The sequence below is a fragment of the Lissotriton helveticus genome, chromosome 5_1, assembly GCF_964261635.1.
Source record: "Lissotriton helveticus chromosome 5_1, aLisHel1.1, whole genome shotgun sequence".
In the NCBI taxonomy this organism is placed as follows: Eukaryota; Metazoa; Chordata; class Amphibia; order Caudata; family Salamandridae; genus Lissotriton; species Lissotriton helveticus.
This window is the reverse complement of record NC_136065.1, coordinates 224,870,451-224,889,366: the sequence shown is the minus strand read 5'-3', so window position 1 is coordinate 224,889,366 and position 18,916 is coordinate 224,870,451. Positions and strand designations below refer to the sequence as shown.

The 18,916-nt window shown below is 41.8% G+C and overlaps 1 protein-coding gene across 1 annotated transcript in view; it reads right to left on the bottom strand.

Annotated features, from left to right (window-relative positions):
* Window positions 1-18,916, bottom strand: part of NPDC1 (neural proliferation, differentiation and control 1) — a 451,514-nt gene that overhangs the window by 116,408 nt on the left and 316,190 nt on the right. The window contains exon 2 of the mRNA XM_078642049.1: window positions 11,800-11,952. Within this exon, the coding sequence (XP_078498175.1) occupies window positions 11,800-11,952 (153 nt within the window). The remainder of the gene's footprint in view (window positions 1-11,799; window positions 11,953-18,916) is intronic.

Sequence of the window (18,916 nt, the reverse complement as noted above, 5' to 3'; positions counted from 1 at the left end):
TTCCGTTTGCTTTATTGGCCTCCAAATACCATAAACAACCAACTCTGACCAGGGAACCTTAACCTGTGACAAATGCCACAGTTTTAGACTAGGCTGCATTAAAACAGATAACTTTTTTTTAAAAAAGGATATATGCTCCCGGACTGATTACTCTAAGCTTTTTCGAATTAGTCTCAAGTCTCAAACAACAAAACCTCCATTACAGGTTACAATATCCAGAAATGCAAGTAACACACCACCCTGTCTGAAAATAGTAAGGAATTGGAAAAGTGAAGGGCCAGTCTGTGAATATCATCTTTCATAGCTTCAACACATTGTTTGATACCCTGGGTGCCCTATTACTGCCATTACCATCTCACTCTCCTTCACTCCCAGCCTACGCTTTTTAATGATGACATCACTACTCTATTGACTCCGATGGCCCGGTTATCACCCGCAAAACCCAAAACCAGACAGGATAATGCCAGCATCAATCAATGTAGGGGAGCCATAAGCTGGAACACTGCTATTCCTACACTGAGACAGATACAATTCTGTCAAGAACCAAAACACAAGTCTTCCAGTAGCCAATAGTAAGACACAATGCAGCCTTCCTCTGTCAATCAACCTCCCAGTCTTCTAGATCCAGCTCCCAGCTGCACCAAACCAATAGCACACAATTTAGCTCATCACAAAAATACCCGATCACCCATAGGCATGAGGCATACGAAAGGTGCTTTCTGCTTCCTTAGAACTACTTACTGGAACCAAAACAAAAATCTCCAAAACACTTCCCAATATGAACTGTTTGACCTTAAAATGAAGATGATCCGATGCTTGAAATGATACAAAATGTGCAAACCACATTGTCTCTCTTTCCCACAAGCACACTTCTACTGGGTCCTACTCTCCTAGATCCTCGCAGCCCCAATTATATCTCACTCAGCACACCTACTCTGCAACCCCATGCCTGAGAGCATTCTTCCACACGCGTTACATCAAGTGTACCACCACAGCCTGCGACAAATGCTATGTAATCACAGCTCCAAATACTATTTAGGACCGGGTGATATTTTCAATCCATGACATCCTGAAAAATGTGCATTTGACAAGGCTTGGAAAATACAAAACAGAGACAGGCATGAAAGACACAGAAAGAGGCAGGATGGTCAAAGACAGGACTGACATAGTCTGTGTTTATTTGCACATCCCTGGAACTTTACACGTTAGCCCATTAAAGCCTGTCCTACTGGCTCTGCCAATGCTTGTTATATGGCCAGTAGGGCAGGGAGTCCCGACACAGTATTTGGAATGCATATTAGAGTAAGAGCATACAGCCACTGATGAGATGCCTTGCACAGTTAAAATAGTTGACAACCATAAATGAAGGTTTCTCATCCTCCATTTCCACCTCCTGTTTCCTTGCATAGCACATGGCGGAGAAAGTCTTTTTTCCCTTTCTGAGAAGTAAAAGGAGGGGAGAGTTAGAGTGGCCCAGGGGCAGGCTCCACGCTGTGCATTCATCTGAACAAAAGAGTAGAAGGCTTTCTTTAAGTGCAGGTTTAGGATAAAAGAGTCAGTTAAGTGGCTAGATGCTTTTCAAATAACCTTGCCTTTCACTTTAAATAGTTTAGGTACAGTTGAAAAACTGCAAACATCAGTTTTGTCAGCTAGATCTTTGTAACACATTATTATTGAGTATTTTGACTAAAATAACCAGATAACAGCCTTCGCACATGACTGGGAGGCTTTGTGCATTCAGCATTTACTACAAGAGATAACAGAGACAGGAATGTCTACAGCCATGGGTTATACAGATAACAGAGACAGGATTGCTTACAGCCATGGGTTATACAGATAACAGAGACAGGATTGCTTACAGCCATGGGTTATACAGATAACAGAGACAGGATTGCTTACAGCCATGGGTTATACAGATAACAGAGACAGGATTGCTTACAGCCTTAGGATATGTGAAGTAAATTTAGCAGAATTAGGAGCTATAGATTGAAGAGGTATAAGACGGTGGGCTTTTACGGGGCGTGCTTACTACTTTCCACATTCGACTACAATGACATAAACATCTCGGATTATAACATATGCATTATTTTGGGAAAACTTTCATGCAGTTGGAGCAGATGGCATGGTATTTGCACACAATCCCAAGAGCAGTTTAGTAAATGTACAAGATTCACAAATTTTCAGCAGGAGGACATTTCTGCATTTGTACTTGATCTGCAAATGTGCTTTATGTAGCTTTTCTATCTGTGTGGAAACTCTTCTTCCCGTGGATAACCCCCCTTTTTCTACACCCTATTAAATAAAGGGTTGTTCCTTGCCCTTTCCTTTCTGGAAAGGCCCTTACTTATATCTCCTCCAGAGGATTAAACTTGTAAAATGCATTTAGATAGTAGGGAAAGTACCTGAAAGTGTGATGTGAATACCCACCAACATCTCAGGTTGTAGGTGTCGGCCTACTGCTACAGGGAGCCCTAGCAAGATACATCGACAAAGGCACTTCAGAGAGTAAAAACTCTTTGTAAATTGGAGTTCAGATTGGAGCAACCTGTACATAGTAGCACATCAGACCTGAACTCGGCTAACTAAATGGTTTGTTTGAAAGCTTTCATGATCACCAGAATATTTCTTCATGCTGGGAATACTTCTTTGGAAAGCATCAAGCACAGAGTAAACTGCATTAGTTCCTATGTCTGCTTTTCTATCTAGATCTTGAAGCCAAGCCTTTGCTCCACTTGCCTACTCCTGCTGTATGATGATGGAAGAGGAAGCTACTCTGCAGCTTTTCTATCACGTGTAGCATTTCCATACACTGTGAAATTTGACATAATAAATGAAGAAGAGGGTGGACATGACTGAGTAGACGAGATTAGACGTTAGTGTGAGAGTGCAACTTGATTCCGGTTCAGGGAAGACCTGGCTTGGCAGTTCGGGCTGGACTGTTCCCATGAGGCACAGGCTCAAGACTAATTTGAATGTAGCTGGGTCTGAACTGAGGTGGCGAAGTGAGCTAAAGAACGATGATGGATTCAACCCAGATCTGTGACTGGTGTGAGTGTCGGAAAAGTTTCAGCGCTCAGTCTATCATCTCTGTGTGTTTGCTTTGTTCGCCCTAAGTTGGCAGGGTATGCCCAGATGTGGGTTCCTTGCTAACTTTGTCACTGGATGCAAGCTACCCTGGCTGATGAGGGGTGATACCCCGAAACCGGTCCCAGGATGCTTGTTTCCGGTTAAGGGAAGACCTGGCTTGGCAGTTGAGGTTGGACTGTTTCCATGAGGCAGAGGGTCAAGACTGATTTGCATATAGCTGGGTCTTAACTGAGGTGGGGAAATGAGCTAAAGAACGATGATGGATTCAACCCAGATCTGTGACTGGGGGTGAGTGTCTGAAAAGTTTCAGTGCTCCGTCCATCATCTCCTTGTGTTTGCTTTGAGCCTGAAACTTCGGGCATCTTTACCTACTAGTTAGTGACTAAGGCCCTACTTCATTTGAAGGAGTGCGCAAATACCAATGTAGTATTGCTGCAACCAGAGTTACTGATACTGGCAGTATGAACAGTTCAGGGTGCCGGAAGCTCAATTTATCCAAACAGCATCCATAGGGTCCTTTGATAAACAGAGGATTAATGCAGGAATCAATATTACCCCAAGATTCTAACTGCAGCTAGGCTGTTTGCAGAGGCTGTAAGGAAATGTCTATTTTTGCATGATCAGCCCAAAGTTTTGCATTGATCCTGCATTGTTTTTCAACTCTGAGAGTGCACCGAAGCCTGCTAACCAGACCTCAGTGCCAGTGTTCTAACCCCTTATAAAGTGTGTGTTGAACTGGCAACCCCAATTGGCATACGCTGACTTACTTATAAATCTCTAGTCTATGGTACTAAGGGCACACAGGGCATGTAACACAGTGTCCCTCCAGGACTGCAGCACTGGTTGTGTCATCCTGCACAAAATGGCTCCCAGCATGTCACTGCTACCTGGAAGCAGTGTTCAACTGCTAGTTCAACTTTGCCATTGAAAGCAATGGCAAAGGCTGCTGCTCCTGCTGGCACACATCGCAAAAGGCATAGGTGACACAATGTATTGGCTTGCCATGATCGTGGCTCTGCTAGTCACTATGGTAAACCATTCTAACTGATGTTGAACATCACTACAGTTTAGGGGTACTCAGATTTGACCTTTAACACGTAAGATGGCCTCACTTTCTGATACTGAAATTGGACCAGAGTCCTCAGGACGGAGCTGCACTCAATGTTTAACCAGATTCATGAGTGTGCATGAGACGATGATAAACCACCATGGATCTGACAAGAATGGGAAACCTTTCACTTAATATCTGGTACGACTCTCCAAAGACAATGCAATGAACAACAAACTGAGAACTGCTTTTTTTCCTTAAAAAAAAGGCAATGGGCCACCATAAAATACAGCTGTGGGCCAGAAGTGACTCTCTCTTTGAGGTTCTTTAATTTTGACTCCATCTTACATTTGTCATCAATTTGTGTTGCCTTTACACAGACTGCTTTATTCATGAAGTGTTTCTGCCCTTTGGACTGCAACGTGTAGAAAACCCCCCTCTGTCCTTGCTTTGAAAGCAATCTCAGACACTAGCTGGCCTAACTGCATACAGACATGGTCTCCCATTACTGATTGACCTATAAGTGCTGTAATTGATTGACTTATGGGTTGGGCAGAAACACGACGTAAGGGGGACATACTGGTTACATGATGTTTTTCTATTGGCTAATATTTTGCAGATCTTGTATGTCCATATTAGGTATTTTGTATGCTTGCAGAAGCTAGGACTGCCCCTTTCGTTTATGCTGAGTTTGTAAATCCTAAGCATATAAAAGACCTCTGTGTTCTGTATTCTTTAGACTACCTCATTCAATTGCTACGGCTTCTGTATGACGTGGCCTCACCTATTAAGTTTAATAAAGATGTCTTTTAATATTTCAGCTTCTGTGCCAAGTTCTTTTGTATTAGTGAGACCCCTGAGAATGAAGATTTCAGTTCTTCAGATGGCGCGGCCAACGCGGGCTTCATCAGAGAAGTGACTTTCTGTGGGAGTGATCTTGTCAGGAGACAGAAAGCTACTGAGGAGGACAAGACAGGATTCTACTAAGAAGGTACTCTGTGCACAGGGATTCTGGGGATTCTTCGTCTCTGCAGCCCAGTATATTTCTGCTCTTCCTGATTTTGATCCGCCACATGATGTCACTCCTGACTGAGAACCCTTTTTGGCGTGAGTATTAAAAAAAAACCAAAGAGACCGTTAGGTAATTTAGAACTTGACAGTTAGAATTTGGATAACCTTTTGATTAGTAAAAATAAGAAGTACAAGTGGCTCGCTCCCACGACTTTGTTCGGTTTCTTGGTTTTGATTTGGTTATTGCAATTACCAAAGCCGAGGGGTTTGGTTTCTTGGTTTTTGATTTGGTTATTGCAAATTACCAAAGCCGAGGGGCTCGTATATTTGCGAGTGTATTGGTAGAGATAACCCCGTGAAGTTTGAAGCTAGATTAGTGAGCTATAAAATGCCTAATCTTAGCAAATTTGGGACAGTAGCTTTGGAACTTTGGAATTTGTGTTGGCCAACTTTTGGATTTGTATAGGTTTGTATATGCGAATTGCAATTTGTGTAGACAGGTAATGAGGAGAATTTTCTCTATTTGGTTTAGTTGAACGGTGCACGTACGAAAAGTACATTAAGCACTATTTTGATTATAATATTGTATATTTTGCAATATTTTTGGGCATGCCTGTTTGAAAGCTCACATAAGAAGAATGTGTTGCTTTATTTTGGAAGGTACCATGTTGTGATGTGAAGTAAATTAGCCGGCTTCCCTAGAGGGAATATCTCAATAGGTTTAGATTTACAAACATATTTCTTCCTTGGTGATTTTGTATCCCCAGGGAATTAAAATATGGACATAATACATACAAGGATCCTTTGTTCTGTGCAATTTTATGAATGAAGATATGCAGAGCGATTTTTGGTGTTCTGCTTGTCAAAGCTAGTGAATTGAGTGTATTTTCGCTTCTTGGACATACATCAGTCTGTTGGGCTGTTTTTGCAGTCTTTTGGAACACAATTGAGAAGCGTTTCTTGTAAATATGACTTACAACTAGTATTTACAAATGGTTTGGTTTAAGTACAGTCTGTGGGCTGTCCTTTATTTCTGTCCTGAGTATTGATATGTGGGTTAAATGTGTGTTTAAATGTCTATGTGGTTTTCCCATTAGTGCAATTTCTGTAAGTGAATGGCGTTGGCGCTATTCACGAAATGCATGGCTAAAAGCGCGCCGTATTGTGTGTCCTGAGTGTTTGACCCCTTTCTGTTTGTCTGAAATGAGCTCAAATGTGTGTTTGTGTTTCTTTTTGATGTTTTCAGTCTATTAAGCAAGATGTCTAAATGTTTAAAAACTAAAATGTAAATTCACATTCACTAGGAATAAAAAGCCCCCAAAAACGAAATTGGGTGTTTTGCAAAAAAATAAATAAACTTACAGCATTTTCCTTAGCTACATTGTGTTAAGTATTAACAGGCAAACAGATCATCTGAAGTAAATTCCTGCTGAACTCAAAATAATATAGAACACGCATTGATATGTTTTAGTTTGAAAAAGACTGCCAGCTTGTTACAAGCACTTAGAGACAAGCTAAAATAAACAGGAATACTTATTCAGCCAGGATTTTCTCCTCAGTTGCACAGGTGAAAAATTTGCATTTCAGAATGTTGTTTTAAAAAGGTTACTAAAACTAAGGTTCATTATTTTGTATTATAGGAAGACATTTTAATTAAGGGTTTTCCTCTCTTTAAGCATTTCTGTAAGCAAATTCTTGGCTCAGTTGCTAAGTAATAATTAACCCATGTAGTGAAGAAACATTTAAAAAGAAAGAAACAGTAACAGATGCTGAAACAAGATAGAGCAAGTCCAAGGAAACAAAAAAGTTAACGATGTCTTGAACATTGATTGGCAATCTCAGATAAAGATCAATCAGGGAAATTGGCTTTGCAGGTCAGTTTTGGGTGACGAAAGTTCGTTTCTTAAAGTTAAAACTGGTTAATGTGTAAATGACCTGGGGAGGCCGGGCCACTTTGTTCTTTGCAGGCCTATGTGGCACAGAGAAAAAAAAAAAAAAGAAATTGAAGTCAGATTCAAGGAATTACAGAGCCTTAATATGTGGAATCATCAAAACTGATTGGGTTATAAAAATACGTACTACAAAATTCGTTTTTTACTATTCATGAAGCTTAATACTTATACTGTGACCTCCTAGCATTATAATTTAATTTAAGGTATGGTATACTGCATAATAAGGACATTAGCATATAGATTTTCACTTGACCAGGCGTGAAAAACTAATTTTTCTCAGGATTTGCAGGAGATATGTCCAATGACCAATCTCTGCAATTTGTAAAAAACATTCTGAGGATGATTAATATGTAACATTATTGTAGGATATTTATTTTTAAGTGCCCTAAATTTCAAAGTCGAATTTGGGTAAAATTTGGGCATTTTTGCCATTTACAATAGCTTTAAAAGTGCTTTAGGCTTCAGTAAATGCATACATTTAGGTATAATACAAATTTGCAGGTTATTCCCATTTGGGTTTCCTTTTAAATAGGTCAGTGAGCCAATGTGCCAGGTGCAGAGGTTTGAGTTTAATATCAGGGTGGTAGGTTTTAACTTTTGATGGACCTAACTGAGACCTTCATCCATTTAAGGTAGATGAAATGAGTACCATTGCAAACAAGCATTTGTTCTAAAAACTGGTACGTGTGTTATTATGTTCTGCGAATTATTCACAGTAACTGTTTTAATAATCTAATTACAGAAATAAATTGTAGCCCCTAACAGGAGTAATATATATATCATGTGTTTTTAAATAGGGTTGGTTATTGCAGGTTAGAAAGAGGTGGGAAGGTTTTTTTGTCTTTTTCAGCCTTAGAGTGAGGTAGGATAGGAGTAAGTGTAAACAGATGGAGAAATTATTGCTTGGAAAAGCAGGGCCTCGAAGGGTGTTGGCGCAGGGGACACGCAGAGTGTCTGTGAAAAAGTTTTTGGAAAGTTAAAAAGGTTTAGCATGTTTTCAAAAGATGGTTGTTACAGTGGATATTTTGTGTGTTATGTGCAGAAATGTTCGTGCGTTTTAAATATTTTTGCATTTTATCCTTTTATGAATTGTTCCTGCTGGTCCTGTGTGTCAGAAGCGACACAGGATTTTAAGCCTGACAAATTAAGCAGGCCTGAATATTCTGTTTTGAGCTGCAGGTTCACAGTGCATAAAAGTGCATGCAATAGTGTTGTGTGTTACCGCTTATTTACATATGCTATTGTTTTGTCTATGCTTTTCGTGCTTGATATACAGCGCGTATATCTGATGGCTTGGCATATGTGTGTTTTTTGTTGTTTTTTTGCACTGATACTAAATTTCACAGATATGGTTTTTCATGCTGTGAACAAAACAAGACAACAATTCACCAGTGTATGTCAAATTTGGCTTTAATGGTATTTGAAGGAAAATAAAAAAGAGATATACAGAATTAAAGTGTGTCATCTGCAATTAGTCACGATACTGTCCTCTTCCTTTAAGGAACAGGCAGCCCTAAAATTATGTATCCTTGATTGGACGTAAGGATAAATTATAGATTTGTGACTCTTGTACATGGTGAACTAATTTCTATATTACCTTAGTCAGTTTTGTTCTGCTTCCTAAGTAATGTATGGCTTTGTACCATAAAGGAAACAAGGCTTCATTTTTACCTAGTCCCATTTCCCTTTTCCAAATTCCTTTGACCAGTTGATGTATTGCTCAGGTTCACACTTCCAGACTGCAGTAATGTACCAGAGACCCCATATTATGTATAATTCCCTTTTGTATGACCAGTCTGGTTTTCAAAAATGTTCTTTAGGCCTACTCTGATGTTTTTTTTAGTCTGACTGTTAGGGTAGTGATGGACTGGTTAACTGACTCAATACTATAGTAAGACAAGTTTTCCACCTCAATAGGAGACACCTTACGTTTTTTTGAATATGACAAATTCAATGCCTATTCTAATTTGGTTTTTAGTTCTTTTTTTCTGCTGCTTTAATTTTTGATGGACCAGATGTATTTTAAATAATGGGAATACCAGGACTCTCTAGTTCTTGTCTTTTGTTTCCACATTTTGATCATTAGCTTTTGTATTGTATAGTCCACCTGATGCACAGTTATTAAAGGGAGGTATCTACATGTCCCTGATAAAAATGTATTATGTGATCTCTCTTTTGAGGTGCTCTAGATAAAGAATTTAGGAACACCTGTATGTAATCATTTAGAGAAAAAAAAATGTGTTTGCCCCATTAGACAATGCCACCATGTGTGAGGACATCCATTCAGATAGAATTCCCATGTCGCTATCTAGCCTTAGATGGTAGAGGATATGCTCTCATATGGAAACCCAATTGAAGAAATCAGAGGCACTGTTTTGCTTATTGCCTTTGTTTTTGTCTTCTTTCAGAATAACAGTGTGTTCTAGACCAGAAATGTCCCATGACGTATGGCCACTCCTTTAAAGATTGCAGGCCACTTGCTTGCAGTCCCTTGTTATACAATGAACTGTTTTTGTACTTAATTGAAGGAAACAACTGTCTCACATTTTCTACGTCACTAGGTTCTGCAGGATCTTCCAGAGTCAAAGCGAGAAGGATACCCTGCAGAACGGTGATAAAGATGAGTTCTAATTCTCATCAGTGTCAGCTACAGATGAGGGCTACATACCTTCGCCCTACAGTCCCAGCACCCAGAAAAGTAGCAAGATTGGACAGCGATCGCCAGCGTGCCATCAGTGATATCTCCAACTATTGTGCTTGCTTCATCAGAAGGCGTTGAACATCAGAGAAGGAGGATCTGATTTTGCCACAGAACCAGAATTTCAGTGCAAAAGAGCGAAAGAGAAGGATTCTTGTTGTTTGAGGCTTCAGTTTTCCACCCACCTGTCATGTGCTGGTTAACCTCTGACAGTGTGCAGTCCCTTGAGCCCCTTGGCCTGAGTTTTGGCCAAACACCCCTTTTCCTTTGCTCCAACGGAAGTGCAGGGCACCAGAGGATTTGAGATTGGCAAAAGGCACTACATTATGGTGCCCATGAAAGAGCAGCCCGAGCATCCTCTGACACTGAAGAGAGTGTTGGAGCCTGAAAGTGTTGCTGATAGTGACAGTCTGTTGCTCTTCCCCGATTAATAGTACTTGGGTCTGCATGAGATGATCTGTGCCCTTGATCAATGAAGAGCACACTATCTGTAGTGTCTGCCGCAGAGGAGAGATATTGGTGCACTGCATTGAGACATTGAGACTTTCAAGTGAGCTATGAGTGTTTGCCAGGAAGGCACTCCAACGGATACTGAGTAACATAATTTTCATGAAAGGCTTGAATGAAGAGGCCCATGTGGAAGAAAACAACAGAAACACGATTTGATGGACAATAGAAGCCTGCCAGAAGAGGCTTTGACGGACTCTGGGTATTTCCCGTGCGATTGTATAGAATTGGTGTTTGGAGACTGATTCTTATTGTTTTATTGGCATTGTCAATAGTCACTGAAATAAATAATGTTTGCAAAATAATTTTAGGATTTGCCTGTGTAATGGCAAAAGGGGGGTCTGAGGTTCTTTAATTTTGACTCCATCTTACATTTGTCATCAATTTGTGTTGCCTTTACACAGACTGCTCTATTCATGAAGTGTTTCTGCCCTTTGGACTGCAACGTGTAGAAAACTCCCCTCTGTCCTTGCTTTGAAAGCAATCTCAGACACTAGCTGGCCTAACTGCATACAGACATGTTCTGCCATTACTGATTGACCTATAAGTGCTGTAATTGATTGACTTATGGGTTGGGCAGAAACACGACGTAAGGGGGACATTCTGGTTACATGATGTTTTTCTATTGGCTAATATTTTGCAGATCTTGTATGTCCATATTAGGTATTTTGTATGCTTGCAGAAGCTAGGACTGCCCCTTTCTTTTATGCTGAGTTTGTAAATCCTAAGCATATAAAAGACCTCTGTGTTCTGTATTCTTTAGACTACCTCATTCAATTGCTACGGCTTCTGTGTGACGTGGCCTCACTTATTAAGTTTAATAAAGATGTGTTTTAATATTTCAGCTTCTGTGCCAAGTTCTTTTTTATTAGTGAGACCCCTGAGAATGAAGATTTCAGTTCTTCACCTTCTATATATTAGAAATGTAATTAAAAAACAAATAATGTTCATCAGCCGTAACTGAAATTCTATACCATAATTAAAATGAGCACCAGACCAATTACGGTGACTGGCCAAGTAGGCAGGAAGTAACTAATGCTTGAAAAAGCTGATAAAATCAGAATAAGGTATTTATGATGGACACACAATCCAGAATGCAGGAAACACTACCTATTATTATTCTTACAAGTATTTATCCAAATTCTTTCTCCGCAAAGCAGAAGTTGCAATCTGTCCAACTCATCCCTGCCCAATTGATAGCACAGGGATGTGCCACTGAACACCGCAGAGCATAGGGAGCAACAGTTAATGAAATCAAAGCTTCAACCGCCAAGCACACAAGGGAAAGGCTCATTTTAACAACAATCAAAAATAGAATGGCTTATAGTCGCTACAACCAGGTTTTTACCAGGGAAGATGCATCAGCCCTTCTCACTCAACTCCAGTAAAGATTTCACAGTCTTAAACATGGACAGATGCCAATTTTGCATGGTAAGGCTCAAAGATCAGTCCACCAGGGATGAAAAGAGAAGAATTGGACAGTATGTTGTACATACCTCTCTGAGCAGTATCTCTTAGAACACATCTCCCATCCACAGCCTCCGTATCCTTCACGTGGTCCTCGAGGCAGAGTCCACATTCGACCTTACCTTCAGGGCAGGTCTGCCGCCTCAGCAAGGCGCAGTCTATGCTCCCAGGGCAGTGAGGGCCTGGGAAGAGAGAGGGTGAGAGATGAAAATGATGCAAGCTAGAGATCATCCTGGCACAAAGATCCCCCTAACACAAACATCATCCTAACACTATCATCATCCTCACACAATTATCATCCTCACACAATCATCATCCTACCACAAGGACCATCCTAACACAACCATCATCCTAGCATAAACATTACCCTAACACAAAGCTCATCCTAACACAAAGATCAAAGTTCACTGAGCTGTTAGGAACCGTCAACAAGGACCAGAACCTGCAAACAAGGACATGCGCAGGCCAGTGGTTGGCATCCTAGGACACCGTTGGTCACCGCAGAGGCTATTCAGAGATGTGCAGTGAGTAATACAGACATAGACACAGCTGAATACAGAGCAGAACATATTCAACATGAGCATCACAATAGGAAGTAGCTCCCTAAAAGAACAAGAGCATCTGTGTAACTGGTACCATGCCACACTAGAGTGTCAATCAGCAATCAGAAGTTTCGGATGTCACCATTAATTAGATGTTTACACCTACACAACTGCAATTTTAACCTGTCACCAGCAATTTGATTCATCTGCCTTGATTGCCACGCCATTGAGTGTCTAGAAGAGCTAGATGAGCTAATTGAGAACTGGCCTGGGCACCTTGAGACCTTTGGCCACCGGATGGTCTGACGGGGAACTGATGTCAGATGCACTGGACTCTGAGATGTTGAGGGTGGGGTGCAGGAGATATTGAAGGCATTCCCAGCAGCAGCCATCAGGTTGCGATTTTGCAGTCTTTGTTGCACATGCCAATAATTGAGCTACTAAACAGCAGTTGCAAAACCCTGCCAACAAGTATGAGAGCAAAGTGTCCCCAGAAGATCTCCCACGTTGTAAATATAGAGCTACTTTTTGTTTATATGAGCACAATGGCCACTTTCCACACACTCTTCATACGGGTTGGAAGGGGTTGAGTCATACACAGGGAAACACTGAACCAGGGTGCACGCCTTCAGTTCCAGCAGGTTTCAAAACATTATCTGCCTTGCACTTCCCCAAATATGTCTTTGAGAGAAAATCACAATTCCCATCCACTTGTAAATGTGTCTTCGAATCTTATTTATATCAAGTTCTGCTGGTTGTTACTGTCCCAATGACTGTTAAAATGCACTTTTTTCAAGATAATCATTGGAAACTCAGGTAAATGTGCACTTTTAAGCCCTAGTCCTGAGTGATTAATGTTACTAGCACTGTGTGAAATAAAATTTCTTTCACAAAACATTTAGAAAAACTTCCTTGAGGAAGATGACCAGAAGCCCACTCTATGAAATAGCATCTTAGACATATCAGTTACCTGGCCAATGATCCTAAGAATGCATTATTTCCCATAGTTCAGCATATCTCTGGGACATGCTGAGGGCGTTAGCTGCATGGCAAAGCCATCACCCTCATACTGGTGTTGCTAAGTTGAAGGGTATGCCATAGCAGTTGGGGAATCACCAATCTAAGAGGCTGATTATGACGGCAGACAGACATCAGTCCATCCGCCTTCGTATCGGGGAGTGGGATTGCACGCCTACAAGGTGTGGTCCCACAGGGGTAATTAACACGATGGTTGCAATACCTATATTTTACATTGCGCCGGGTGCTGCCGTCTGCATGCACCCACCTTGGAACTACCACATGGCGCAAAGTAATGCAAAGCAGCAGAATGGGCTGCTTTGTATGGCTTTTACGTTATTTCCAGCGATAAACAAGTTTAGTTAATTAGGAAAAAAAGATTTTGCGCCGATTTGCATAACTTTTGTGATGCAAACATGGCACAGATTCTTAGTAATCTCCCCCAAAGTGTCTTGGGTAGCAGAGAAGTGTCACCTTCATAAAGTCTATAAGGGACTCCATGTTCTTCACAATGCATGATCTCTTGCTATCTCAGGGACCATTTGCATTTGTTGCCCTAAGTAGGAAGGGTATGCCCTGACGTGGGTCTTATGCTCACCGCGCCACTGGATTCAAGCTAGCCTGGCTGATGAGGGGTAATGCCCCGAAACCAGGGCAAGGATATTTATTTACGGTCTAGGGAGGACCTGGCTTGACAGTTCAGGCTGGGCTGTTTCCATGAGGAACAGTGTCAAGACTGATTTGCGGATGGCTGGGTCCAAACTGGGGTGGCGTGGTGAGCAGAAGAACGATAGATTAAACCCAGATCTTTGTGACTGGGGGTGACCGTTTGCATTGTTCAGCATTCCGTCCATCAATTAATCCTTTTGCATTTGTCGCCTTAAGTGGGAAGGATATGCCCAGACGTGGGTCCCGTGCTCACTGCAGCACTGGATTCAAGCTAGCCTGGCTGATGAGGGGTGATGCACCGAAACTGGTCCCAGGATGCTTGTTAGGGGTTCAGGGAGGACCTGGCTTGGCAGTTCAGGTGGGACTGTTCCAATGAGGCACAGGGTCAAGACTGATTTGCATATGGCTGGGTCGAAACTGAGTTGGCGTGGTGAGAAAAAGAACAATGGATTAAACCCAGATCTTTGTGACTGGGATGAATGTTTGCATTGCTCAGCATTCCGTCCATCAATTGCTCCTTTTGCATTCAAAATTAACAAAGCACACTAAAAAGCCAGCAGCAATGCGTGTATGTGAAAAGTCTAGGACTGGAGTGAAACAGCATCTGGGATGACGTATACCCTGCTTATATCATGCTCTATGAAAGATTGTCTGACATGTAACTAACTTTGCCTCAACCCACCGGATATTTGAAGTCTCCCACTGATCATTGCCTCTCAGCCAACACATCCAACATTAGTGCACTATGACCAACGTGGCCGCATTGTAGACCTGCAAGTGCAGATTGCGACACTGTGAAAGACAACATGTATTCCTAAGTCCACAATTCTATGGCTGACTAAACCGCCATTAAAGCACAGTCTCTTTTCAGCACCTCAGAAGTTCACTGCTTGAACAGACTGAAAAATTATTTTCCTTCTTTACTTATCACATTTAATGATGAAAGGGAAAAACCTGAGAAAGGATGGTTTTCAGAAGAGAGTAAGGATCTACAAGGGGCAGGATGGGAAGCCCTTCGGCTCTCTATGGAATGCTAGTACTGAGAAGACAACAAGCTTGGCTTAGTTTGAGTGAATAACGTCTCTCCACTAGGCCTGTGGCCAGCAAGCCTTTCCTTTGTGTCTTTGAAGTTAACCAGATGAGTATATTTAGTGGGTAATCACTAGCATAGATATTAGTCTCTCTGCCAATGCGGTTGGGCAGACTGCTTCTTGGAATACTCAACAGGACAAATAGTGGAATATAAAGCACCCAGAGGGGATCCTCGAGAGAACACCACACATGCCTATGAAGCAATTTTTGAAGAGGCAGAATTACAATATGTCTACTGTTCTCTCATTGTCCTAGAGATAGAGGCATTTCAACTTGAGGTTTAAGAGCTAGATTACAACAGCTATGTAATAATGCTCCTCTTCATGGTCTAGTGGCACCAGGAGAGTCTTTTCGATCAATGGAGGTGGAAGTTCTGGGGGATTCGCAGATAGGAATTTAAAGCCTCATTTATTTTGTGGGAGATGGTATGTTGTCCAGCCAGGGCAACTGAATACATTACTCCATTGCCGTGGAGGAGGTACAGCCGCCAGATTTATAAATGACCACCATGTTGGGGGTCATTTCTAAAGCATTGTCGGGAACTGCTGTAACAGTGGTTCCTGTCAATGCTGTTTGCTGTTTGGTGCAGGAATCCGCCAACATCACGGAGATCTACGCCAAACAGTGTTCTTATTTATTTTCAAAAAGAAAGCCTCAAAATGGATTTACTTATTGAAAATAAAATGCACCACTCGTCAAGGGAGTCATCTCCCGTGGCGAGGGAGGATATTATTTCTTTTATACAATCCCTTATTGCTAGGGTTTGCCTTGCGTTGATGGACATGAAAACAATGGCTTTATGTCCACCCATCCTAATTGGGCAGATACACATATGGCCAATTCTCCGACGGCCACGGAGTAATCACCATCGTTGCGAAACTTAAAGTCCACCCATATCTAAATTGGGAGGACAGACTACTGTCTTGGCAGGGAGGAAACTCTTTCAATCTTGTGAAGGAGTTCCATTTCTGCTAACATATAAATTAGGACCTTAGTTCACTGCAGTTCTGCCCATAAACAGGAGTCTAATGTAAGAAACATAAGGCTCAATTTAAGGCCTTCTTAATTCACAGAATGTATGTCAGTTTATTTGTCCCGGGCAGAGACAGTGACTCAACAACTCTTTTGGTATGTTCCTTATGCGTTTGACAATGAAAGGGAAATTGGGAAAAAGAAATTGTGACCCTGATGAGACTGTCTTTTCTTGCCACGTACTTCCTTCACTCCCATTGTCACCCCTTCTGGAGTTCAAGGCTCAGGAGGATGCGGAAGGAAATTGCCCACTAGCCTCTTGCGCTATTACTTTGTCCTCAGGAAAGCACGTCTTCCTTACTGGTAGCAGAGTCTCTATATTCCAAAATCATTGAGAATATATATACCTGAAAGGTGTGGATGACGGCATTATAACAATCTCAAAAATGCCCACATTTTCCCTGCAAAGTATTACTGGGCTCTTTAAATATCCCAATAGTTAAATGGTCGTCTGGCTTTCCACCATCACTGCTGTATGAGTAAAGTCCTAAAGCCATCATTTTACACCCCGTAGTTCCTCATCTTCGAAAGGACCGACAGTCTAAGGCAATTAATAAACCTCTTGAAGTTAATCCAATATCTAGGCTGACATCTTGATTTCTATTCAAGAATCTCAGAACAGCCTGGTCTCAGTCAAATCTCCAATTGATGATCAGGTAATACAAGTGTGCCTCTAGGTGCCCGACCAGCTAATCGAGACTCTAAGTGGCCTATTCACAAAGGAACATTTACAAATCCAGATTTACTTACATGTAAATTTACACATGCACTCTGGTGTAAATCTACACTTTTGTGCTATTCATACACCCAAGTGTTGACTTACATAACTCCACTCTATGAAACCACGGGGTAGGAACAACTAGGAGTAAATTTACATGTGTAAAACTACTACAAGGAACTTTTGGGGCAGAGAGCTAACAATGGTAAAGTACAGGGAAAACTAATAAAGTGTATTAAAAAAATATAGAAAACATGTTTTAATCTATACTACTATAATAAAGTAAGAACTTTCAGGCTTTGAGGCGGGTAAACTCGGGAACCACAGCGCCAATCTACACACCCGATACACCATTGAAATCGTCAGGGTGTGTAGATGGCTATAGGCTATATAAATGACAAAATAAAATGTTATTTACAATATTTGTATATTTTTTAAAAGTAGTCCCCCCCAAAGTAGCGCCGGCCGCGACGTGAGCGCTCACGTCAGCACGGCGAGGAGAGGCGTCCAAGGAGCGGCGGACATGGTGCGGGGGAGAAGCGGTGACGTGAGGCCAGCGGCAGTAGGAGCAGCGGAGAGGCGGACATGGCGCGGGGAGGAGCGGCGGCGGACAGGCGGTGAGGAGCAGAGCGGAGAAATGAGGACCGGCGGTTGAGGCGTGAGGAGCGGTGAAATTAGGACCTGCGGCTCAGGTAAGGCTCCGGGGACAATGTCAGGGCAGGCGGGTGTCGGGCCAGGCAGGGGACGGGAAATTGGAGCGGTGAAATCAGCACCTGCGGCTCAGGTAATGCTCCGGGGACAATGTCGGGGCAGGCGGGTGTCGGGCCAGGCAGGGGACGGGGAAATTGGAGCGGTGAAATCAGGACCTGCGGCTCAGGTAATGCTCCGGGGGCAATGTCGGGGCAGGCGGGTGTCAGGTCAGGCAGGGGACGGGAAATTACTAAAACAATGATCGGGGTCAGGGCAGGCGGGGGACGGGGTGGGCGGGGGCACGGGCTGCTGGCGGGGCGGGCGGGGGCACAGGCTGCTGGGCAATGTCGGGGCAGGCGGGGGTAGGGGAAGCCTAAATGCTCCCGGACAAGGTCGGGACGGGCTGCTAGTTTAAAATAAAAGTGTAAACTCATTTATAATAATTACGTTAGAACTAATGAAACAAAATGAGATGTTATGATACATTCACTCATCAATTTAAATCTTCAATAAATAATTAAAATATACATCTAACAAAATAATTTTTAACGAAATGGAAAAGTGATCCAACCTACAGTAGTATATTAATATATAATTAATATCTACTAATGTAATTACATGTTATTTATTTGAATTATTTAAACTATTTTGCATTGCTGATAAAAGTTTAATTATTGTTTCATAAATGAGCTAATTATTTTTTGAGATCATATATAATATGTTAGGTACCTGGTCTTACTCTTTTGCAGGTAGGTGTTTGTATTAGGATCTCTCTTCTTAACCCTCTTCTTATCCCTCCCTATAATCAACCTTACTCCTCCCTAAAGCCCACCTTTATTGTAGTAAGTATTCCCCATTTTCTAGCAAATTCGCCTCGTCCCTCCCACATTTGCTACAAAAACGTTCACATATGTAAGTAGAGATCTCTGCCACTCTGCTGAAGATCTCCACAAAGAAAAGAAAAAGAAGAGGTGGAGGCTGTAGGTTTCTGAACATAATTTCTGAGTAAGAGAGTACATTTTTTTTTATATGGCACTACTTTCCGTACTACAGATGCACTTTGTGAAAAGGCCTCTAACTCTTGAGGTAAGTCTCATTTTGCCTCTAGGAGGAACATAAATCTTCCCATAGATGTGTTGCACCAGGGTGAACACAAGACCAACATCTCTGCATCCACACTAAAGTCTGGTGTCAACATCCAAAAACACCCACCACCAAGAGGCCAATGAAATGAGAACGCCGGGTTATACAAAACATATAAATTTAAGCTCGCAAAGGGAAAGCTGCCTCAAATTCTGCAAAAAGTGAAATGCGTCTTCGCCAACATAAAAATCAATAGAATTTTGTAAAGTGGCGGAGGTCAGCTTTGTGTCATAAACAACACTC